The following is a 25,452-nucleotide window of genomic DNA, read 5'->3' on the forward strand; positions in this document are numbered from 1 at the left end:
CTGACAGTGGGAGAGCGCTGAGTTAGCTGAGGTATGTGTTGACTTCTCCCAGTTGCCTTCTTCTTCTTCATGCCTGGAAATAGCTTCCAGGAGGGCCCACTCCATAATTTTTCAAGGTACTCAAGTGAGGTTGACTCATCTGTAATTTCCCAAATCTCTTTTTTTTTCCCTTTTTTGTAGATGGGTGTAATATTTGCCCTTTTCCAGTCAGCTGGGACTTCCCCTGAACTCCATGACCTGTCAAAGATGTTGCAGTGTGCCTCTGCAATGATGTTGCCAAGCCCTCCCAGCAGCCTCAGATGCATTTTGCCAAGTCCCATTGACTTGTGTATGTCCCACTTGTACAGGTGGTCCCAAACACTCCTGAGCTCCTTTGCTCTCCTTGGAAACCTTTCTAACAGTTTCCTGTGAAGCCGAAATCAGGAGTAATTTCATGTATGACCATCTGCATATATTGTATAGAAATGTGAGACCACCAATAGAAACATGATGGAACAGACCTGTCAACTTTGATGCAAGTAGAAACTGGTGCAACATCCATGGATTGACCAAGTGGTCAGGCAGGCTAAGAAATGAACCAGAAGAGCTGTGGTAATCCTCAGCCAAAACAAAGAAACCATAAGCCAACAAGCCAGAAGAAGAAGAAATAAAAAAGCAGTGTTAAAACACATCCGACCAGACATTCTGGCATCCTCACCTACTGCAATGGGGCTCCTTAATGTCATGCTGTCACTGCCTTGTTCAAAGGCAGAGAGAATTGTAATGAAGCATTTCTTCCCAAAGTTCACGCTTATGAATGTTCACATTTTACAACACAACAGATGTTTAATAATGTGACAAGTCAGCTGGAGGGCCTGAAGGCAAGACTTCAGCAACCCTTGCTGCAGAGACAACACAATCATGTTGGAGGCCACAACCAACTTGGATGCCCAGCAGAAGGAAAAAACAAGCCACCACACTATTAAAGTGAGAGCAGGGGGAAACAGGGGTATATGCTGGGGTCTGCCAAGGTGCTGCAGAAGTGAATTCTCCAGTCATGGTGGATGATTTTTACAGGGGCAATGCTGCCTAATTTGCATGGAGGTATCTGATAAAATGAGAGCTCTATTAAATACCTGATTAGCACAAAGACATATTTCAGCAGGGTTCTGTTTTATGATAGACACAGGGGTGTAATTGCTCGGATACCATCAATATGTTAAAAAGGAGGAAACCTGAACGGACAAGTAAAAATTACATTTCAGTGGTGATACTCCCAGGTATGCTGTAAGCCTTGCAGAGTAACTTCCAGTCTCCGTGTGAACATGTAGCAAAGTACACAGATTAACAGCAATTATTGTCTATATTGATCTTCAGTGCCATATTGTGTTCCATGGGGGTAAGAAGGGCTGCTCCAGTGCCCTTGCTTTCCCATGGCTATATGCAGAATTACTCCTGTCCTGCCAGGTCTGAAGTGGCTGACTTTCAAGAACATCTAGTCTATTCACCAAGGATAATGCATGTGACTCCTCAGACTAGAAGACTTGTAAAAGTGCATGCTGTGGAGGAGGAGACTTCAGGAATGAGTTGGAATCAGTGCCTAGTTCTCAGCAGTAAAGCATTACCACACCAGGTCTATGAGACCTCCTATCTGGTTCAGTGCAGGTGCAGAATATGTGGAAGGGAAGAACTTCTTGTTAAAACAATTCAACATACAAAAATGTTACAAAAGCCTAACTAGAAATGTAATTATATTCACATTTTGCTCTTTTTTCTTTCTTTTTTTTTTTTTTTCAAACAGGCACAGGCATATGCTAATGTATTTCATTTTCCTTATTTATGCAAATAAAATCTTCACCTTTTCTCAAATAGATATTTCAGATTTTTATTACCATTAATTATGTGTATTACAACAGCAGCCAGAAGCCTCCAAATTAGTGCCCAAGGCACAGGTCCCTGTTGTACAAACAGATGCTAAAAACCACCCTCAGCTCCAAACTGATGACAAATGAAATCACGAGGATAAAGAAGTCCCTTTGGGATCCATGTCTAAGGAGTCAGGCAGAGACCCAGGGAACATGCAGCATGTTAATGGCTGTGATATTGTTTTTTCACTTTGGGATAGACTCTAGAGGAAGAAAAAGAACTGGATCTGCATCCCATTTGCCATATGGGACTTACTACTTCATGCTTGCTGATGATCCTAGTTTCAATCCTTGCTCAGTAGGAACCTGAAATTCAATGAGTGAAAAATGTGTCCTCATTGAGGACACATCGTAAATTCCCACTGTCTCACTTCAAACCAGGATTTTGAGCCTGCTCTCTGGTGGCAGATACAAACCCAGGGAAGAAAGAAGCTGCAGAAGGAGAAGAAGACAGACCTGCAGACAGGTAATTTACCCAGAGATGAGCACAAAAATTCAGTCCTGCCTGTCCTGTAAATGGGGCTGGTTGGACACTTTCCAGCAGGGCTGATGCCTTGGAGAATGCTTTCCAGAAAAGTGCAACTGAAAAAATTAAGATGAAGTGGGAAAATAGCTACACCACCTTGTCTGAAGGTGATGGTGGTTCTGCTTCCTTGTCCCTATTGTACCAGTGCCTAGGGGATGCAGAACTACTTCAGAAGAGGCTAGAAAGAGGTTGTAAAAGATCCAGCAGGAAAGAAAAAAGAATACCACAGGTAAGAGAGCCTCAGTTACACACCTTCAGAGAGGCAGAGGTAGCTTGGGCCATCACTGAATGGGACAATCTACCTGCCTGGCTGAGTCTAGGCTAGGGTGATCTAGTTTTTTGAAGGCCACATAGAGGTGAAAGTGAGACTTGGGTGAAAGTGAGGTTGTTCATTTGCCCTTTTTGCCAGTCACCCAAGAGAAGGTCTTACACATTTGTACTGAACTTTACATCCCAGATATATAACAATGCAGAATTATTCTCCTGAGAGGTGAAGGTGGTTAAGTCCATCCTTTTGTTTTATGCATGAGAAGCTCATTGTGACACAGTGATCACCTTGTCAGCTTTATAGGTGCTCTTTCCCCACAGAGCAGTACTACTGCAAACATTGCAGCTATGCAGTGAACCCCTCAGCTTTAAAACCTTCCTGAGGAGAAGCCTTCTGACCAGAGACCTTTTCCATCAGGGAACCCAAAACTACACTAGGTAAGAGATCCCTTTGCCGTCTGGCAGGAAAAAGAGCACTTGCCCTCCTGAAGGCTCTGGCTGCAGATAGATTCCTGCAGCACTCATACCTGCAGGAGAATGTCAGAAAATTATCCTTTGTCAGGAAATCATTAAAAATGTTATCTTTTTCTCTTGGGAGTTCCTTGACACTCTGTTCCCTTTATCTTTCTCTCCACAGTGGCTGCTGGAGAAGGCTACAGGATATTGGACAGGAACCAAAGCCAGCTGAGTAGTCAAGATTCCCTTCTAAATACAACTACTATTATTGTTTAATGCCAAACCTTTGGTCCCATTGCTCATCAGCTTTCAGTGTTACAAAGGCTACACTCTGACTTCAGCTCACACAGGCCAAGCTCTGGAAACAGCTTCATGCTATCTAAGTAAATCTCTGCATATTAGTGAAAATAGCAGAGGTAATGACAAAATTGTTTGGGCAGATAAAAGAATGAATGTTTGACCCTGACCAAATTCTCTATCTTTGGGTAATCTCTCCCTCTCCTGTAACTCAGGAAATATCCACAGCTGGTTGTAACAGACCCTTTCTCCACCTGCTAGCAGCTGTTTGTCTTAAAACTATAGTGATGTTATTCCTGCAGCAGTATACCAGGCACACATCACTCTCATCTCCAGAGGTCTGAACTCCTTTGGAGAGGTGCAATAAGGCAGAGGTGAACCAGGGTCACTATAAATGCTCTTTGCTCGAGATTAATCTGATATGCTTTTAAGGCACATCAGCTGTATTTTGCATGTTATCATCCGCTCGTGGCAGCATTACACACACCTATTTATACCCACAAGTCAATAAGCGGCAGACCAGGACCTTGGATCTGGCGCTGGTTTGAGACTGGAGTGTCTGCTTCCTTGGGGAAAGATGAGAAGGGATGATGCCACCTGCCACATGACCACAGGGAGGCAAAGGTTGGCAGCAGCACCATGGCTTCCTTCCACCTCCAAGACCCAGCAAAATGGGTACAGCTTAGTTGCAAAAAGGAAACCCCAAGGCAGAGTTCAGGGGCCCCCATCTGTCCAGTTCTTGGCCACGTCGTCCCCTCTCTGGGAGCATCCTGTGCACCTGACCAGCAGTGCTCTCCTCCTCACAGAGTCCCCAGGTGGACGAATCCCAGCTCCCTTTTGCCACTTGCCAGGGAGAGGTGAAAGGGAATGGGGGGCAGGCAGGGAGCCCATCTCCCCTGGGGGAGAGGAGAAAGCCCAGCTGCTGCTTCTGCAACAGGGGCAGCGCGCCCGGCTTCACGCGTGTACCCGTCCCCATCGGCCACCTCCACCCAGAGCACCACCACCACCGACATGTGCACCATGAGGGTCCTTCCAGCTGTAAAATTTCCCAGGAGACACCAGGGGCAGCAACAGTCTCGCAGTCTGTCGTGACACCCAGGATTTTGGCAGCACGGCAGCAGCCCCACACTCCATCGGGGGCTGCCTGCCGGTGCCCTGGCCCGCAGTGAGGACACCGTGTCCCCTCAGTTCAACACCTTCTCCGAGAAGTGTCCCAGCTTCCCCTCCTCCTGCACAGGCTGGGAGGCTTGTCCACCACAGGACGGGCCCCGCTCCTGGGCCAGGGCTCCACCAGGCCATCGTGGCCCCCTGCTCCCCGCCGCCGGGTGGGTGCCCTGCAGCTCCGCACACTTCTCCTTGTAGTGCTGGGCATTGCCGGCGAAAGTCTCGCAGCGGCTGAGGTTCTCCTCCTGCACGGGGCTGCCCACGTTCTCCTCGCTCAGCCCCGAGGCCGTTGCCCCCTCCTGAGAGTTTTGGCTAAGGTAGACAACAATGATGTCGCCCTTGAAATTCATTACTTGTCCACTTGAAATAAAGGTGGAGTTACTGTTTCCAGTCACATTTCCTAGGAAAGGAGGGGGTAGAAAAGAAGACACACATGATTAATATTTTCCCCTCACAAGGTGGATACTTAGTGCAGTGAACTTAATCTGCTGTGGTGGCTTTATTCTTGTTCCATTATTTTTTCCCCCGTGACATGAGGATGCTCTTATAATCAATGCCTTCCACTGGACCTTTTCATTATTTCCATTTTCATCTCCTCAGGACAAAGTCTGTCATACACAGGGAGCCTGTCTGGAAGGGTTGGAAACATTTTCCCTTTGAGCTGTGATCTGGGAAGCCAGAGAGAGAGCGACGATCTCATGTTCCCTTTGCTGCCTGATGCACAAAGCTGTGTCCAATCTGCCTCTGCCTGTGGTTTGTGAGGAAATGCTAATTATATCTGATTATGAGATTTATTTTTTCCTAGAGTCCCAGAAATCACACTCTTTACCAAAGAGGCAATAAAACCCCAATCAATCCTACTATTTGGGTTAGATAGCAGGCTTACTGAATAAATAATGAAAGACTTAACATCAGATCACACAGTTGCATAGTTTTCAAATGACACAGAGCTTATACAATTATTTCGTATAATCCAGATCATCCTTCTAGGTACACTCTGGCACTCACCTAACCCCCTCTTGGATTTAGCTAGATATAGACTGACGCCAGGGAAGACACAGAGTCTATATTATAGCAACTTAACAGAGTTATGGTTTCAGTCAGTCTGCCTGAGGTTAGAGATTTTTCAGTATAAATTCAATCTTTCTGCTATTCAAAGACTGGGCTGGTGACCTAAGTGACAGCAGGACCAAGCTCTGGGAATTAATAAACTTTCCTCAGAGCAGAAAGAAAATAACCGAGAATAAACTTCCAACATCAAACTAACGGGCTTGTTAAAGTTTGAAAATGAAACAAGCTGAAGAAACCAAGTAAACAAAATTTTCCTGGCCTGTGAACACACTTACTAAGAAATGGTTTTCGTGCTGTGCTTCACTTCATCATTACTTGCAGACTGATCTGACACCTTTTAGACATTTTGTGCCTTTCTTGACTGCACTCCTCAACACTCGAAACATTCCCATTTTCCTTGCAGATAAGCATGGCCCAGCCCAGAGAAATTCTGTTTTTCCAGTGGCCATGGGTGATGTTTGCACACCAGCATTGGGCACTGGTCTCCAGCTGTGTGGAGAAGTCAGGATCTGTGCCTGCTCAGAGCTGAGCCTGGGCAGCACTTGAGTGTCTCTCTAATAGGCCCTCCTTAAGCAATCTTATTTATTTCACCTAAACCACTGCACTGGCAGCTCTTTGCTTTCTTTCCAAGTGCTGTTGATTAACATGAGGTGTCCATAAGGGTTTTCTCTGCGGGAGATTTTCCCTGCTGGTTCTTTCCCCTGTGTTTGATTCAGTTTGGCTGTTTGCCACAAACAAAACTCTTGGGCATAATGGCAGTACAAAAATAACTGTTTGTCTTTAAACAGATTGCCTGTCGCTTGCAAAAGGTGCTATGAAGGTTAGCAGTGCTCAGCACGAGATCAAAAATTTAGAAGTATATATGACAGTGGGGAGGGAAAAAAAAGGCAGATTAACACATTTATAATGTTTAGCTGAATGTGGCTGGCAAACCTTCTGTGCTTTCTGAAGATACTATGCTGAAACAAAAGGATATTTGAGGCCCAAAAGCACAAAAAATGGACACAAGAGCTTCCTAGACTGTGCCAAGAAAAGTGCTTCCAACCTGAAAGTATAAGGGACACATTCAGAGTGAAGGCATTGTTCTCTGCAGCGTTTCAGGCTTTTGATCTCTTCAGACTACCTGATATTAATTACAAAGACAGATTAATTTTTGTGGTAATTGTACTATGAACTGGAACAACGCAGGCAAATAATTTTCTCTGAGACATTTAATGGCCTCTAGGTGGTGAGAACTGTTCGTCACTGCCAAACCAAGCTGGTTTGGGATCTGGAAGTGAAAGGCTTTGCAAATCCAGTCCCAACTATGAGTCAGCTAAGCCTTCCTGTACTCATGTGTTATGCTGTAGCCCTGCACAGGCCTTGAGGTGGGCCTGAACTGACCCTTCATGTTCTCACTGCCTTCAGTGGGGTTTGAAAAAGTGCTTGAAGGCTTACCTCCATCTCCAGTGGTGACCCCTGGAAGGGACACCTGTCCAGAGGTTCACTTTGGTCTTCTAGGATTGTTACACAGGAGGGACAGAGTTTACCAGTTCTGTTGTCATTTTGAGTGTTAATGAACTAAGAACAAAACTTCATGGAATTTCCCATGGTCTTTTTCTTCCCATTTTTCATCAACCCTCTTCCATACCATTCTGATTTAGCATAACTGTGTGCAAAACCTGGTGGCTTCAGTTGCTTTGAGAAGCTTTACAGAAAATTATTTTACATGCACCTTTATTCCATCTGGGCATGTCACAAGGTCTAGCAAAATGAGAGATGTTGATGCATCCACACGTGCAGCCCCGGTGGGGCTGGGGTACTTCAGTGAGGAACCTATGGCTAAGCCCTGTCCCAGTCCTCATGCAACCAGGCGCTGCCAGGCGGGCCACGGCCATTCTGTGGGCAGAAAAATTACTCTGCCAGCAAGCCAGGTTACCCACAGATCAACTAACCCACGCTCTGATGCTGCCCACAGCTCTGTCAGTATCTTCCTGCAGTCATGAGTAAAAACTGGCAAATTAGGAGCACGGTATCTGTGCTCAGGTTTCACCAGATGGCACTATAGCATGTACATATACGAAGGCACAGACACTATGAAAATCCCATAAAAAGAATTATGCTGCAGATCTAAGATGGCACTTGATAGCACGGCCCTTATATCCAAGCTCTCCTGTTTGCTCTATTGTTCCTTAACATTTTCTCTTTCTCTTCGTGTCATATTTAGAAAGAAAAGCAGTACCAAATATAACTTGACTTTCAGTTGTACCTCAAGAGTCACCTTCCAACAATAACAAAAAAGATAATCTGTGTTCTCTTTACTCCTGCTGCATTTATATAGACCAGACTGTGAAACTGTGTCAGGATTTCAGGGAACTGAAGCAGCAGAAAGTTTCTGCTCTTCAGAAGATGAATGCTGTACACTTTCAGATTCCCATATGGAATGCATGTTGAGAGAGGAAGGGCCTTCAAGTGTGTTGTTTTGGGGCTTTGGCAGACTGACAAGAATGTCTCCGTAAGAAATTTAAGGCATGACATGGTTTTAAAGAAGGGCAACAGCTTACAACTGCTGTGGGTATTACAGTAATACTTGGATGTCCCACTCAACACTAAGGTCTCATTATGCTTGGCAGTGCACTGATATAAATAAAAATAGAGCATCCAACTTTACGAGATTATAATCTAAAATGACTAATAACATATGACAAGCAGATTGCAGACTTTTATATTGAAGAGAAGTCTGGGGAAGGAAAGTTTCATCCAGAGAAGGCACATAACTTCCCTTCTGCTGGTTTTGCTTCAGTGATTTTTTTTCCCCTGTTTTCATTTGACAGTTGTGATATATTTACTCTGCATAAACTAATCAGTGTTTCAGAGTTGTTTAGGGGACAAAGCATATGTGTATGGAGAAACAATGTCTGTATGAAACTATTTTATGTGGACGCTTATATCCTAACAAATAAAAACAAAGAGCTATAAGCAGAAAATTGTAGATAATCTCTTAGTCCCAGTCACAGCCACCAGTTTACAGCTCCAGCTGGAGTTTCACTGACCACTGTATAAATGTAACCGGACTTAAACCTAATGGCAAAAATGTGTGTAGACACTGGTGAATGGAAAGTATCTGCCTGAGCATTATGCATCCTTCCTTAGCTCAGCCTCTACGTTCCTCTATTGTCTTCTTTCTCTGTTTTCTCCAATACACACACCTGCTAACAGAACTGCCTGGCCTCTGCAGTGACAGCCAAAAGGTGGGTTCTGCATTGCTGGTTAGATCAGGGTGGGACAATGCTCCCTTGCTGGGCTCATTCTTCTTGCAGAATTCAATACAAACCAAATGGCCTTAACATTTCAGATTTTTTTTCAGACTAGCTTCAGGGCAATTAAGTGAAATAGGATCATTTTATTCTTCTCCTAAATCAGATCCTCTGAATACTACTGAGCTAGCAAAGAGAATAATCCTACACAACTGAGTATGGGTGAAGCCTAATGGGCTTACCAGATGCTGGAGGGAGGTCTGAAGTGCTGCTGTTTGTCCCTGAAGTGCTTCTGTGTGTCCCTGAAGTGCTTCTGTTCGTGTTCTGGTGCTTCATGTTGGTAGTATCTGAAGATGCATCTTCCATACCAAGATCGTTTGCTAGAGTGCTCTGACCAGCAGAGAGAAAATTCAAACCACAGGTGCACTGTGCACAGGAACCAGTTTCTGGGGAGGTGGAGGTGCTGTCAGCCACAGAACAACAGGGTTTGCTACACTTTTGGGGAGATTCTCTGTACAAAATGCCACACCTCGCACAGATCTTCTCTGAGTCACAGTTTGTTGCAAAATGATCTGTGTCTTTGTTGCCTGTTTCCTTCAGGCAACTGTAGGCATGTTGGCAAGATTTCTGAAGAAGTTGGTCTGTGGCAATGTGTGCCCCATCTGTGTTGGAGGGAGGGTGAAAGCCTTGAGAGACTGATATGTTCTCTGTGCTCCCAATACCTGAAAAGTACTGGTTCAAGCTGTCATTCTCCCCTGCCTCCATTGGTTCTGAAAATGACGACATGGTTTTACTGGCAGTCCGACTTAGTAAAGATAAATAATCAGTGTTATCGAGATCCTTATCCATGTATTCATCTTCCGTGGGAACTGGTGGGAATTGGTAATCATCAGTCTCGGTTACCACAGAAAAGTCTCCTGCCTCACAAGGCTCTGTGCTGGGGCTCTCTTTCCTGCAAGGAGTGTGACCAGAGGTGCAGCACAAGTTTCCAGGGACAGGAGAGCCAGAGGGGCCCAGGAGACACGTGTCTTCAGAGGTCTGGGGGACAGCAGCATTCGTGATGTTCACAGTAACAAATGCATCTCTGGGGGGTTCCTGAAAGAAAGTTAAAGTAAAAAGGTCTTTAATAAAGAGATCACCAAAAAGTTATTTTTTAGACAAAGAAGGAAAAGGCAGATCATGGTCGTTCCTCTGTGTGGAGCTGCTGAGGTTGAGCAGCACTGCTATATTTGAGTCTTGAAGTGTAATTCTATTCTTCTGTAAAACTGTGGCTGGTGATGCTAGGCTCAGCAGGTGTTCAGAACAAAATCTGGTGGCCTAGGGGGTAATAACATTTAATCTTGTGAGACAACTATTCCTAGTTTTTTTGAGGGCACTTAAGAAGAGATAATAAATCTAGAAGAATTGCTGGATTCTGCTGTTCCTTATGGACCATTAGTAAGACCCACCTAACTGCTTATAAGGTTTTGGAAACCCTTGCATGTGTCTGAAGGGCTGTTGATCTGTGAAGGCCTTACGGCGGGCTGAATTTTTAATATCAGCAATGATTGAAGAAAGAACCTGGGTTGATTCAGAAGTTCCGGGACAAGCTAGAAAAAACCACAAGGTTGTATTAACCTGAAAGGTTAGGACAACAAATGCAAAGGCCCATGACATCATGTTGTCACAGTACTCGAGAAAGTAAACCTACATTTTTGGTAGCAGCTCCAAAAAAAGGGCTGGGAAGTACTTCAGGGGTTTTCTTCAGTTGATACAACTTGTGCTTTAAAGATGGGTATTTGGGAACTGATACCTTTAATTTCTAGTGTCTGTTCAGATCTTCCAGGATAGAAAAGAGATTGTAAGTGCTGCCAGCCACTAATTGCTGTTGATTCACTCCTCTGTCCCAGAGGATCTGAGCGGCTGCCAAGACAGGAGGTTGCATGAAGACTTACGAGACAAAAGAGGAACTGCCTGCTCAGAAAGGTGGGTTTTTTTGGTATGTTTGGTTTTTCTTTTACGCAAAGAAATTTGAGTCTTTCAACAGCTAAGCTCATCACAGCTCCTAGAAGGGATGGTGGGACACTTGGGACACCTCAATCCACATCCATGGTGTCAAGCAGGCTGTGCACAAGAACTTGAACCAGTGCCACCAGCTGAGTGTTTCAAGCATGGGGCTGGTGTACTTCCAGAGCAAAAGCTCCTACTTATTTCATATTGGAATGCACAAGCAGGATTTCTTCCTCCCTAGAATTAAGGAGTCAAACAGCCAGTTTCTTCAGCTGACGGCTCTGTGTTTAATGCCTTGCATGCCTGGCATTTTTGGCATAGACCCAAATCCAGGTTTCTTCCTTGTGAGCACTCTGGTATATAACAAGGGGCAAACTCAGCTGAAGCTTTTCCTGCACTTAGAATTTAGATAGGCTCTCTCCTAGGCAGTCTCAGGTATTCAGCAACCAGTGGGTTCATGTTTAACTTTCTCGTCATAAATATTAAATAATCACGAGACCTTTATCTCTGTTAAAACTGGCTGAAACCAGAGAGCAAGTTCAGAAGCTATTTGTGAATGGTGATTTCACATGCCTCACATTTACAGAAAACCAGACTGAAAAAGCCAAAGCTGCGAGCAATTTTTGAGGAACTCAAAACTTGTTTTCTAGCCAAAGTTTACCATGGAGTCTGCTTCAGAAGGGGTGTCAGGAATGTCATGAGGAAAACACAAACCAAAGAGAAAATGCTACCATCTTTGACTTTACCTTTGTTCCTTTTATTTGGCTGCACACTTCATTAGCCCAGTTCTGTAGATCTGCTGTAGGGAAAACAAAAGAGTAGCTGTAACATATAGCAGGCACTTAAGTTAACCACAGACCTAAACACCCACAGTCATTCACAACCCGCAATATCATATTAAATAAAACCAGCAAGCCTGTTTTTACTGCTTGTTCAAGTGTCCCAGCATCGGTCTAGCTGAAGATTCATTGTAACTGGAACAGGGATATATTTCTGTGGAACAAATGTTTCCAAGCTCCTAAAATAGACCACGGTTAAACTGTGTTCCACATCAAATGGGGTTTCTTTCCTGGTCATATGTCACACCAAGCTATGACTGGCCCAACAACGACCCGCTCACAGCAGAAATGGTCTATTTCAAGAGAAGTCACATGGAAGGCCCAAAGGCCCTTCCCAGACAGGAGTGAGAAGCCTGGAGAGAAGAGGGTAAGCCATTGAAACCACAGGATGGCAGGCTCAAATATAGCATATTCTACTTAATCAGGGTATGCTTAGTGGGGAAATTCATTCCAATTTCTTTGGAATATCTCCCAAGGAAAACCTGTAAGTCCAACATGCTTTAGGGCAACAACTGACACAGTGAGCAATTCTTGTTTTGTGTTTATACATTCAGGAGACTTTGCAGGGCTCAAGTCCCATGTACATTTGAAGTTTACAATGTTTTTGCATGGCTGAAGATAGATCAGCTGTGCAGCCACTGCCAGTTCCCAGCAATGACTCTGTTGCTCTGATGTTGAGTCTGCACATTTACCACCAGTACCCACACCAAGCAGGAAGGGCTTCTTCCTGAGCCTGCAATTCTCCCAGGCTCAGGTGAGCAGGATTCCCCATGCAAAGGCAGCGAGGGACTGTCACTGCGGAGCAGCAGGGCAATAGAAACACCAAAGAAATTGCATTCCCCCCTAACCTGCTCTGCATCGCAAGTATTTGGTTTGAGAGCAGAGTCACCATTTCCTCCAGCCCATCCCAGAAATTCCAGATTTAGCACAACCCATGTTTAGTGTGGCAGAGGCAGCCTATTTCTAAAACACAGGCTGAAATATGCTTTACAAGAAGTGAGTTCTGTCTTCCTTTCCACTGCTCCCAACACTTTTCATAAATTGCTAGCGCTTGGGAAAGGAAATGATGGAAAAAGCTTTCCATGTTTAGGAGGGCAAAAAATTAAAAATGAACAGAACAATAGAGGTATGTCCTTCACTAAAGAGACCTAGGGCTTAACAAAGAGTGGAGGAATGTGAAGGTATTTCCAGTTTATTAATAATAAACTCAGCATCCCACTGTTATCCAGTATGCCTTTGGTTAGGATTTTTCTATTTTTCTACTTTAACTATTCATTCTATTTCCTTCTAGTATTCCTTCCATACCTCATCAGAACTTCAGCTTTCAGCTAAAAACATTGTCTCCATCATGTTCTCAAATACACATCAGGCCTTTGTCTTGAAATCTGTATTTTCACCTGTCCAGATGTAGGTTTTTGGGTAGAATGGAAAGTAAGGTGAAGAAGACAGGACTTATATGTGTCACTGCTTCCCTTCAGCCAAGGGGTCAGCTGTGCCAGGTGCTGCAGAGCAGCCAGGCTGCTGTGAAAGCCCTCAGCACCAGCCCTCCTCCTTCCAAACATGGTCAAATAGCCCTGAGGATGGTCACTCCCTGGGTTAAGCATAATACACTGTAAATCACTGCCTGCCTAGAGGAAAAGAATTTGTAGCCTGGCTTTGTGCTAGGTAAAGCATATCCATATAGACAGACATAGGGATAGCATGGACCTTCCAGTGTAATTCCCGAGCTTCTTAATCTGTTGGTTACCCATGAAATCAGAGTGCACAGAGAGCCACAGTTGTCACACTCATAAATACCATTAGCTATGATGTACCTGTCAGCTTTTTCCCCTTCTTCTTGTAGTATACGATGAAGACGACAATGCCAATTAGTGTCACAAAAAACAAGATGACAATCAACACGTATAAGATCCTGTTTGTTCCTGCAGGGTGTGAAAAAGATAGTGCCATCAACACGCAGCCTGCACTCAGCAGTATGACAATCCTTGCTCATTTTACCTGCTTTTCTACAGCAGAGGGTTGTTTTTCCTTCCTACTTGATCTTTAGTTTCTATAATGAGAACAACAGCTCTAGCACTTGTGCAGTTCTGTGACAAGCAGCCTCACTGAAGGTACCAGGTACCAAGATATCTCCATAAAAACCAGAATCTTGGTGTTACAGAGCAATGTTGTCCGGTCAGGCTTCTCTCAATGTTCCCTTTCAAGCTGCCAGCAAGCCATGGGGCTGAGGTTGATCTCACTCAGGGAACAGAGGACATACATCTTGTGGAGACTATAGATATAGGTGGAAAAATTTGTCCTTTATCTCAGGTTATGATGGATCACTGCATGCCAGGAAAGCAACCTCCTTGGTACCATATCCACATTGGAGAAGGAAATGGACAGTGGGCAAGAAGAGATATCTGAGAGGGATTAGGCTAAGACTGTATCTGCTGCTATAAAATAAGCAAGGAGAGGAGCTGCTACTCTTTATACATGTAATGTGTATGTGGAAAGCACATAAAAATGAACAAGCTGTAAACATGATGGAATCATGGGTATAACATGGCTATAACAGCAATGCTGCCATGCAGTTTCGGTGAGAGGTGTAAAACTCATCTTAGTAGTGGATATAGGCCCTAGAGTCACCAGGTCTGAAGCAACTTTTAAAGGTGGGATTTTCCAAGAGCATTCTCTTGGTCTACAGCTGCTCTCCCTAGAGTCACCCACAATGAGAATGGATTTAAGCCAGCCAAAACCTCTAGTAATCAGATCGCTTCTCCTCCCTGCTACTTTCCAACAGACAATCTGTATGAGGACACAAACCATCTTCTGATGGCTCAGGCATCTTCCGTTCTTTACAAACTGCATCAGACTTGTCAGTCCCAGGCGTGCTTTCTTCCATTCCTAGAGCTGTACAGCTAAAAAAGAAAGACAAAGAAGCTAGGTTCTCTCAAGGAAGCTTGTTGTGCCTCCTACGCTTATGCAGAGCAGTACTTTCTGTTGTAAAACACATTTCTCCACCCCTAAGAGCCTCAGATACTTTCTTTATTTTTGGCTCAGTAGTTCTGTTGTCACTGCTCTCTCCTGTTCTCCTCTAAGGAGAATTCAAGCTTCAGCCTGAGAATGCTTTCATCACTGCATAGCCAGTGTTGATGCTCCGTGTGCTCTACAGGCAGCCTGGAACACCCCACTGAGAAATGCTTTTGCCCAAGCTTCTCCCTGTCTTCTGGCCAGTGTGGTCCTTTTACAACACCCAGGGACTTACTTGGTCCAGGATTTACACTCGTCAGTGGATGAAGAGACATCTGAGAAGTAGCCTCTGGGACATGGTATGCACATTGTGTCCTTGTCTTGTTGCACTGTGTGTAGCAAAGGAAGAAAAATGTCATAGATGAGTTTCTGTGGGTTCCTTCCAAGAGAGAGGAAGGTGACTATGCTCCCCATCCTCTCGCTCCACTCTCCCTCCACAGACGCCCTAAAAGCTTTCCTAAAGACTGGGGTCTTAGGTTATATCAGGGCAGCAATGAGAGTCCCATGTAAGCCCTGGAAAGTCTCACCTGAGCACTTCTCTACATGACCAAAATGAGAAATGACCAGGAGCCATTTGCAGTTATTGTAAAACAACACACAGCTGTTACATCCTTCCCCTTCTATCAATTCCCTCACGACGATGCTGCGCCGCAGACAGTGACGCTGACTGGTATTGTCACTTCTATGAAGACACAGTAAACAAAATGCTGTATCAGGCTTTGCTAGGCTGGAGAAAAAACAGCAACTGTCCTCCAGGCCCATACAGCATTTCTTCCTCTGTTACTCTATTACTTGCTGTATTTTTGGGGTTCCTTATGCCTGATGCAGCTGTTCCCAGTGTTCACTAGAACTCTGAACTTGACTGTCTATTTTCTACCCACAAAACACCTGCATCTTATTTTAATTAGACTTGAGAGGAAATTAAATGTCTCTAATAAACCTTTGCATTACTAGCCATACAAAACAGAATACTTGCTAAAACAGAACACATGAGCTACCTGAAAAGTGTTAATCACTTTTAACTTGCTTATAACATTAAAAAATGGCAAAGCAAAGTCACTGCACAAAACCAGATTGCAAAATTGGACCTCAGGAACAACCCGCAAAAGAGTGCCTCTTTGAATACGGGAGCGACCCATGACCTAGTGACCCACAGTCAGACACCTCAGCAAACATCAGAAATGTACTGGACACCTTGCAACTACTGCCATGTCCGCATGACATCTTGCAGAAGTCACTTGATCCAAGATACTATTTAAACTACAGAGGCAGAAGCCTTCAAAATGTGAACAGTCCAGGAGGGTTATATGCAGTAGTAATAACAACTCAGACATGCATCTTCTGCTGACAGTCCTCTGAGAGTCTAAAGTACCCTCCCTAATGTCACAACCCACACGATGCTGGCCTCATCCAGTAGGCCTGAGCTGGGCATTTTGTACATCCCCTTTCTGTATCTTACCAGGAGGCTTGACTCCAAGGCCGGGAGCACACATGGTATTCCGCTGACAGCAGTCGCAGTCCTCATTCCAGTGGTAGCCCATCGTACAAGCACACTGCCGCTGGAACGTGCTGTTCCCTGGGTTCACTTCTTTCAAGGCTTTCCCTACAGGAGAAAGCAGATGAGAGTAAAAATCTCTCTGATAACAAGCCTCAAGTTTCTGAACTACCTACTTGCTTTGCTTGAATGGCAGATGCAAAACCATTCATGTTAGAGGAAATGGTGTCTTTCAGGCAGCACGGGAGACCCTTGATCAGCACAGGGCGCCTCACCAATTGCACTCCTGAACAATACATTTCCTTGTGGCTTGTGTAGAAAATAAACACAGCATTTGCAAGGGTGAGACAAACACATTAGGGGAAGTGAATGCAGAGTGTGCTGGGCAAAAGGACAACTTCTAAAATCAGCTCACAAGGGTGAATGGCCCCAGTGAAGATAATCACTATCAGCAGCACAGAGACTGCAGTCATGGTGCTCTGCACAGCACAGAATCTCTGCTGTATGAGGACCTCTCCCTCTCCTAGGCTCTTCTGCAAGCTCAGCCTTCAGTGTTGGGCACCTGAACAAAGCAACTTCCCTAGATCCACTTTCCCATCTTCACGCTTCACTAATTGGGATTAAAAGGTTCTGTAGTATGAACAGCTCACCTTGATCACATCTTTTATGTAGCAAGCATTTATCTTCTTCATTCCAGACATCCATATACTCGTTTGGGCCACATGGCTGGCACACACTATCAGAAGTAGCAGTGCATCTAGCAGACAAGTACTTCCCTGTGATTGAGGAAAGGACAAGTCAGTCATCTGGAAGCTGCAGAGCATCTGTCTAAGGAGGACAAAAATAATAGGTTGGGCGCTAACACTGCTGCGGACAATCATTTCTTCCTGCACCTTTTCAGTTTGTCAATCTGGTCCCCACTTAGTCTGGCACTGAAACATCTGTGAAGTGGATGGCCTGGGGAGCACAAGAATTGAGCTGCTTTCCATCTCCCGCAGTAGTTAAGTGCTGTTCCAACAAAGCAGGTGCTGTGGCCCTTGCTGAGGCCAGCCGGAGCACTCCTGCACTAGGAAGGCACTTGTAAGCCTGAGATCAGGCACCTGCAGGGCATGTGCCAATCCATCAGCAGTCACGAGAGCCGCCTGCCTCACCTGCCTCACCGGCAACCCGCAGAGCAGCTCCTCATGAGCTTCTCAGCCTCACAGCCCAGTCAGCGCTCACATACCTGGCTCACACTTCCTGCAGCACCGTCCAGAGTACTCATAGTGTTGTTCACTTTCACATGGTGGAGTGATTTGTAGTGACAACTGGAGCAGGGAAGGAAAGAGAGGACATGAGAACCAATACGCCTGGAGAACTTCAGACCTACCCAGTCATGGTGCTGGCAGAGAGAAGGAAGACTTTCCTTCTGTATAGCATTGTGGATAGCCAAGCAATAAAGGTTACCCAACATTTGTGAATTCAAAGGTCCTTTGTAGACATGCTAAGGGTATGTACTTGACGCTGTAGACACAAGGACTTTTAATAGAGCCAGGTGACAAATAAATAACCCATCTTGCAAATTGTCATGAACTTTTGGCCTGCTAAATAACCTTTTCTTACAGTACTCTATTATTTAAAATCTACAACTTTAAAACAATTGTAAAGAAAATAAAAGGCATAGAGATACCTCTGTAGTCTCTTCCACAGGAATTACCTCAGATCAAGACCTGGGAAACTGCCAGTTTTAATGTCGAGCATTAAGCAAACAAGCAAGGTGAATGATTTATATTCCTGAAAAAGAAGAAGTTCCCAACTTCCCACTGGGATACAAACGTTCCTGGCTAGTCCCATAAAATACTGGACTTAAATTTTGCAGCTTTTTATGGCTCCCACTGTTGTCCTGCAGAGGTGGTCTCATGGAACTGAGGCAGCCATCCAGAAAGGTGATGCAATTAAGCCAACAGCTTTTTGTGTCTCAAAAAACCCAAAACAAAACCAACACAAATCAACACAAACCATGCCCCCCACCCAACCACCTGAAATGGGTACATGACAGGGCATTTGCAAAGTGGGCAGCAGGGTTGCCTCTGACCCTCATGGGCCTTTGCAGCCCGCCCCAGCTCTCAGCTGCCTGTAGACACAGTGGGCTCACCCACAGCCCAGGCTTCAGGGCTTGTGCTGGAGATCCTGGCCAGCCAAGCATTGTGCCCAGCCCTTCCCTGACCCTGCTCTGGCAGCCCAGAGTCCTCAAGGCAAACTCAACACTGTCACAACCAGTTGTTGATCTTGCAATTAGATAAGGTGATTCAAAATCGAGCCCGTAGCAAGGAACCCTTCACTCTTGGATACAGCTCTTAAAACCTCATTGACTTGGACAAAGCTGCAATAAAGCTTCTGCTGCTGGTTAAAGGGAGCTTTTGCCACCTAATAGCACATGACAACCCTGTGCCTGCTGGTACTGGTTCCCATTCCTCTAGTTAGCATTCTCCCCTTGTTTCCTCCAAGTCCTTACATCTTCTCTTTCCTCCTTTTCTAGTTTAAGCAATAGCAATCTCTTTAAAAATAAAATAGTTTTCCCTAAGCACCTTGCCCTCTTCTAATGCTGGGAAGCATCTTGTAAATTAAAGATGACCAAAAAAGATTGATTTTTTTTTTTTAAAGACCACCTTTTGGCTTGGAGTTTGAGCCATGGGTTGGTGCATGACTTCTGTTTATCAAAACTGTGCTAGCTGTGTCTGGAACAGAAAAAGTAGCACAAGTCAGAGTTCTTGAGTTTTCATATTTTTGCAGGGTATGAACAACTTACAGCCCCTTTTTTAATCATTACAACAATTCCAGGTCAAATTAAGAGTCTAGTCTTCTGTTGTCTCATCGTTTCCTTGTCTCTTACTTTGCATTCATTAGCAGAACCTTTCCTGCAATTAGATAACACATTTTTGGAACAAACACTGCATTCCCTGTTTACACAGCACCTCCAAGGAGGGGCACAGGATAACAACCAGCGCTGGAGAGGGAAGAGGCAGTCTTGGAAAAGGAAAGCTGGGCCAGCCTGGCAGCTGAACAGTGACACAGCTCAGTGACCCCTACACTCGAAGGAGCTTGTCTTCTGTAGCGCACTTCAGGCTAAAACCCCGAGATGGCCAGCAAAGGGTTGAGGTGACGACGTGGAACCAAGCACAAAGAGTGTCTTGAGCAGTTGATTCTCTACCCAGTCATCCATAAAGGTAACAAATGTGGTGAGACCAACAGCAGGTCCAGTCACTCCCTTTTTGTTACAGAATGTCCTCTTCTTCCTCGTTTGCCCCTGTTTAATAGTTCCTCTTTAGACAAAATGACTAAAAAAATTATGAAGTGTCAAACAAGGGCAAAGTCATCCTTTTTACGGAAGGATATGCAAATCTGCTAAAGAGCATTCAGCTAAAGGGTCTGGAGTAATTTCTGAGAATCACAACTCAGCCTGAGGAGAAGCAGCAGGGCCCTGGACCAAGGCAAAGGGAGCAGGCTAATTGCTCGGCCACCTTTTGGAGATTGTTTCATACCACCAGGCTTTAGGGTATGATGAGGGCTGTTGTTATGGAATAGCTCGCAGCTGCATTAACCTGTGCTCTGTGCCAATAAGCAGCCTCTTCTGTGCCCGTGTCCTTCCCCTTCTCACACAAGCCAACACATTCATGAAGCTGCAACACTCCCTCTTTTCATTTATGCCCAGTGGTGCAAAGACAAGGCTCGCAGCACCCACAGGCTAACCCCCATGTGAAGGTGAGGGATTTTAGCCTGGTATGGACTGGCTGGACCTGCTGAGCATGAAAGCTGGGGGACAGAGGACAGGAAGGGAAACCAAAGCAACCTGGAGTTTTCTTATGGTGGGAGCCAAACTCAGGACTTTTTACTAACACAGCTCTGTTAATGTTAGGCTATCCCTTGTTAATCCCTCTGCCAGGCAGACGTGTCTGTCTCAAACTGTACATTAACTTCCTTTGGAGGCTGAGAAGTACTTGTGCTGCTGGCAGCACAATGACTTGATGCTTCACCATCACCAGCACATTCCTGCCAGTGTGTCCTTCTGAGACGGGGAAGTGCAATTCATTTACAGATGAGGAACTTGTACCAGGAGGCCATCTGGCTTTACAGAGGTGACAGGAAACCAAACCAAGTCTCCCAAGGCTCAAGTTTGCTCCGTAACCCCTGGAACATCCTTCCTCTCATCGGATGCTGGCCTATGGGTCAGAGTGATTTGGACACCACCAAGTTCTTATCTAGAGAGAGAAAGTGCCAACTTCCTCTGAAGTGCTTAAATGAGATAAAACCCAGCCTGGTCATTCCTTTAATGGTCTTGCTATTGACGAAGCTGCTCATTAAATCCCACCACCATGTGCAAGTAAGTGCTTCAAAGAGCTCTAGGTATCCTGTGTAAGTTTAATTTGTCACTTCAAAAGTGTGCAAAGCATCCATATTTGCACCAGTTCCTAAAAAACCAGGCAGCTTTCCCATTTGATCAATATTACCTCAGAACAAGTTTATCCAACAGGGGAAGAGTCCAGGGGAAAAAAAGACAAACCTCCTCCAGGCTTGGTAGATATAGTTTGGTAAAGCACACCAAGACCTGCGTACCTTTAAGCACATGAGTACCACAATGGACTTCTTTGTAAAGCCTTGCTTACATCAAGGCTTGCAGAAAGATTGTGTTTTGGTGTCGAGTTGCAGGCAGCCTTTTCAGCTTCAGGTTTGGATATTTTTCTTGCTTATTTGTTGAAAAGGACACTAAGCAAGAGTGTGCTTGTGCTTTTAGGATTGGAGAACATTGATGACAGCACTACAAAGCAGCACTGTGTTACTCATACCTTAAAAAACCACACACACAGGTGCTTCTGAAGGGGAGAACCAGCAGCATTCAGACTCCTGTCCTCAGGCTTAAGGAAATATTTATTCTTTGTGCTGTTGAGCAATCGGAGGGCAGCAGAAGCTGTGTGTCATGGATGCTAAAATTACTCTTCTTGCTCTTCACATTTCAGAAAAGATAGAGTTGCATGGGCCTCTTTCCCTTAAAAGAAAAAATCTGGAAGAACAAGGTCGGGGGTTTCCACAGTCTTTTTCCCATGACACTTTTGAACAAGAACCTGAGGCCTCAATGAGCATTGCTCATTAGCGATAATCTGAGTTTTGCAAAAATTGAGATGTAAAGAGACATGTCAAGGAGTAACTATCTTTTAAGATGACACCTTCTTGATCAGTGCAGTTGTTTCTGGAAAGTATTCAAGTAATCTGTCATCATTTCACTGAGAAAAGCACATTTTTTTCTCCATTTATTGTTACAGCATCGAAGTACCTATGGGAAAGATAACTACGGTCTGTCCTGCTTTGCACACCCCACTTCTTCTTTATACTTTGGAGCCCAGGTTTATTCAAACCACTTGCTTTTGAGGTCCTTAGACTTGCTTGCTGTAAAACTGAAAAAATCCATGGATTTGGGGCCTTATTTGCCTTTGTTGCCAGGAGTGAGCTTTGAGCAATGTTTCCCGAACTGAAGTAGCCCCTGCAAGCACAGCTAAGACAGGCTCTGCACTCGTCTGCTGCTGCTTCTTCAAATATGAGCCACTGCCTCTGCTCTCACAGGTACCGACTGTGCCCGCAGCCTTCCAGCTTCCTACCCGATCTGGGTCAGCAGTACGGCTAACCAGACCCCAGATTTCTTCAGCCCAGACCCCAGATTTCTGCAGCCCACTGCCAGTTTCAGAGGCTTTCCTAAAAAATTATTTAAGAGTAAAAATAGAATCCGGCTCTCGACGGGCGCTGCTCTGTGGCTGGTGCTCCCAGCACTCTGTAGGGGCACATAATAGTAACAACTCTGGAAAATGTTACAGTTGCGGGTGTACCAGGGGAAAGAGGAGTCCTGTGTTAAAGACTTAATCATAATCACGTTGCATGCGACAGTTCCCTCATGGACAGTCTTCACTGTCGATAAAAATTAAATCAAAGCAGCGCCCAAGTCACAGCTTTGCAATTCCGGTTATTTGCTTGCAGGCCTGTAATTCATCACAAAAATCTTAGATTGTGAATGAAATGCTTTTGGTGATGTCAACTTTCCAGTGACCAGTAAACCACATCACAGAACTACCACCACGTGGTAAAATAGAGCCGGGAAATGGCAACAGCTTAAACTAAATATTATTTCACTTTTAAAAATAGGTCCTTAAAACCTTGCTAGAGCCTGAATGCCTGAAGAGGCCAGAAAGAGTGTGAGGGATAAAACCGATAATGAAGAGTTGAAGAGAAAACTGTAACGTGTGGCCAGGACGTGGGCAAATGGTGATAAAAGCCCTGTCCTCGCTATTCCCCTCGTCCCTCTGCTCCAGCATGCAGCCAAAAGCAAACACCTGAGCAACTGGTGCTGCTCCACCAGTGGGAAGGAGCATTCCTCAATCTCAAACCCACCAGAGCTATTTCTGGCCAGCAGCTACGCAAAGGAGAAGTGCTGCACTGACGGCTCTCACGGTGGGGTGGGGGCAGGCAGACAGGAACCTCAGGTATATCAGATATATCAGATGGGAGACAAAGGAGGTAAGGGACAGCAGGGCTGAAACAGCAACTGACTGAAGCTGTGAATCAGTCTGCCTTCTTCTGTGGGCTGAAGATTTCTCATCACGTGCACAACATTTGTCATTCAGAGACCAAGTCATCTCCACACGGCAGCCAGAGGGGCATACTTAACATTTTCACTGCCTGGGCACTCAGTAGTGCCTGCATGTCCCCTGCACTTTGGTGCAAAACCTCATGCTTTAACCTATGTGCCCCCACAGCCACAGCAATTCAAAGACTAACAGCTACTAGGTAGAATACTCTGAAGATGAATCAGAAAATAAGAATCAGAGAATAAGGCAAGACCAACAGTTCATATCAAGCAGAAATAAAGACTGCAGAATAATGACATGATCAAAGATAATACCTAGGTGTGCTTGTGGTAAGGCTTGCAGAGGCAAATCTCTTCTAAATTAAACAGGTGCAAGAGCAGTGCTCCAAAGGAAAGTTTAGCAGCCTTACCACTCCAGGTACAGTCCCAATGACTCATGAGTAACTCTACGCCCTAAATTAATTAAAATTTAAAAAATTAATTATACTTAATTAAAAAAAAAAAAGACACTAAAGCCACAGTGATTTAGGGGGAGCATGCTCCTCTTGCATTTTAGTTCAGCAGATCATTTTTCTATGCTTCATCAGCTGAAGTTGAGTCTTAATGAAGAAATGACCATGATGGACTTCTTGGGCTGGATGCCAGATTAGGAGTCCAATGGGGACTTTCTAGGCTTTTATGTACCCTTTCCTTCCAGCACGCCCTAGAGTGGAACGTAACATACTAATCTCTTACAATCTGAGGCGAGATCCCACAATCCTAGCTGAGCTGCTGGGCAGAATGAGAGAGCTTGTAGAAGAGGGGAAGCTTGCTTTCACCACCTGATGCTCTGCTTTGGCTTCCTTCTCTTGGATTTTAGCATTGCCTGCAGAACAAATGCTGAATACTCTGCAGGCAGAAATGTGAAGGGCAGTGGTGGGGCTGCAGTCCTTGCCTGGGATGATGGCTGTCCGGAGGGACGCATGTAACACCCACAGACCATTCTGCTTCAGTGTGAGTTAGAGGGAGGATTGTATGACTGTACTGCACCTTCTCCATCGTGAAGGAATTGCTGCCTTTATTAAAGGGCTCAGGACTGGACTGAGAATGTATTAATTCACTCTTCAGGTGTCATCATGAGGAACCGGCTCTGCCAGTGACTGTGGGCCAGTAATGTCTATGGAAATATTCTTCCCTGATTTGAAGAGGCTCTGGCTCCTTTTCATAAGCAGCCTGTTTTACAACATGTGGTATTGCAGGGGAGAGCTTTTCTTCCTGTGAGATCAGATTCAAGGAACCATCTCATCCTTGCTACCAAACAATGCAAAGTTACTGAAGAATACGTTGCTCATAGGGCAAAACTCTTAGCTGTGGCAAAATAATGCACTTAAAATAATTTCCTTGTGTGCTACACAAGCAATTTTAGGACTTCATATGAACCTAGTTGCACATTTTTCCCTATCTGTATTTCTGCATTCCAGATTAATGGGTTGCCTAACAAAACTTCACAGTATTTTTATTTCCATACGAGATTTTTTTCTTTTCCCTCCACTTTGACCACTGACTAAATATATTCTGCTCCCATCTGCAGTCACAAATGTTGTTCTTTGTCATTCTTGAACAGATCCTATATACTTTTTTTTTTCTTTTGGAGTAGCCACAAAGTGGTGAGGGTGAATGACCTCTTTTTTTTTTCTTTTCCCCTTCCTTGGCTAATTGGCTCTTGCAGGGTGGATTAAACTGGCTAGCTTGGCTCTTTTACCAAAACACAGCCTTTCCTGGTCTCTTTTATCTAGATTTTAAGAGGGGAGGCAGCCAGAGGGTTCTGCAGAGGCTGAGAGGCAACCCTGGGTCTCAGCTCTCTGCCTGCCCACTGTGCTGCCATCCTCTGCCACAGGCCCTGCTCCAGCCACTCCTTTGGGAACGTTGCAGGGAGGCACCACAAACACATCTGGCCAAGCAGTGTAGGGAATGTGCCTCTGCCGTGGGGATGCTGCTGGGCTCCTGGGCAGCAGAGGACCCAGAGAACAAGGATAAGGGTTGGGTGCTGCAGCCTACACCGTGGCATCTGGCCAGGGCAATGTATCCACTCCCTCCCCGGGCCTGCACGGGCAGACCTCCCTGTAACTTTGGTGGGAAACGGATGGGGCGCTATCCCAAGGTGATTAATGACTCTCCGGCTTCGTTTGCAGCCATGACACCCTGGGCACTGCACAAACACCAAAGAAAGCCATGCTGAGGACTCACACCCTGAGAAGGCAAACAAAAGGGAAGTCCTGCACAAAGCAGCTTAGGTGGCTACACAGGTATGGGACACAAACCAGGATGTCCTGGAGTGCCAGGGTGATGTCAGCATTACTCCTCCTGTGCAGTGCTGAGCCCTCCAGAATGCACCCCATCACAAATGTGATAGCATACTGCGGTGACACACAGACAAGGAAAAATCAGGAAACCTGCATATCCCCAGTGCCGAGGCATCGCACCAAGTCCTGCTCCCACAGGGCAGACACAACAGCAGGCTGCCCTGAGTGCCAGCGCAGCCAGCAGAGCCGGATTCCCACCTGCAGCCCACCTTGTGACTTCCAGCCATTGCTGCTTGTGGAGTTT

At 45.2% G+C, this 25,452-nt stretch overlaps 1 protein-coding gene across 2 annotated transcripts in view; it reads right to left on the bottom strand.

Annotated features, from left to right (window-relative positions):
• Positions 1 to 1,135: 1,135 nt before the first annotated feature.
• Positions 1,136 to 25,452, bottom strand: part of TNFRSF11A (TNF receptor superfamily member 11a) — a 29,139-nt gene continuing 4,822 nt past the window's right edge. The window contains exons 2-10 of one of the 2 annotated variants that reach the window (XM_039549558.1): positions 17,482 to 17,563; positions 16,907 to 17,032; positions 16,221 to 16,364; positions 14,997 to 15,090; positions 14,555 to 14,649; positions 13,564 to 13,671; positions 11,657 to 11,706; positions 9,164 to 10,016; positions 1,136 to 5,014 (exon numbers count right to left, since the gene is read on the bottom strand). In XM_039549558.1, coding sequence (XP_039405492.1) covers positions 4,635 to 5,014; positions 9,164 to 10,016; positions 11,657 to 11,706; positions 13,564 to 13,671; positions 14,555 to 14,649; positions 14,997 to 15,090; positions 16,221 to 16,364; positions 16,907 to 17,032; positions 17,482 to 17,563 — 1,932 coding nt within the window. In that variant the 3' untranslated portion in view covers positions 1,136 to 4,634. Of the gene's footprint in view, positions 5,015 to 9,163; positions 10,017 to 11,656; positions 11,710 to 13,563; positions 13,672 to 14,554; positions 14,650 to 14,996; positions 15,091 to 16,220; positions 16,365 to 16,906; positions 17,033 to 17,481; positions 17,564 to 25,452 lie in introns of both variants that reach the window. The other variant, XM_039549557.1, reaches the window with a different exon arrangement.

Source organism: Corvus cornix, chromosome 2, assembly GCF_000738735.6.
Source record: "Corvus cornix cornix isolate S_Up_H32 chromosome 2, ASM73873v5, whole genome shotgun sequence".
NCBI lineage: Eukaryota > Metazoa > Chordata > Aves > Passeriformes > Corvidae > Corvus > Corvus cornix.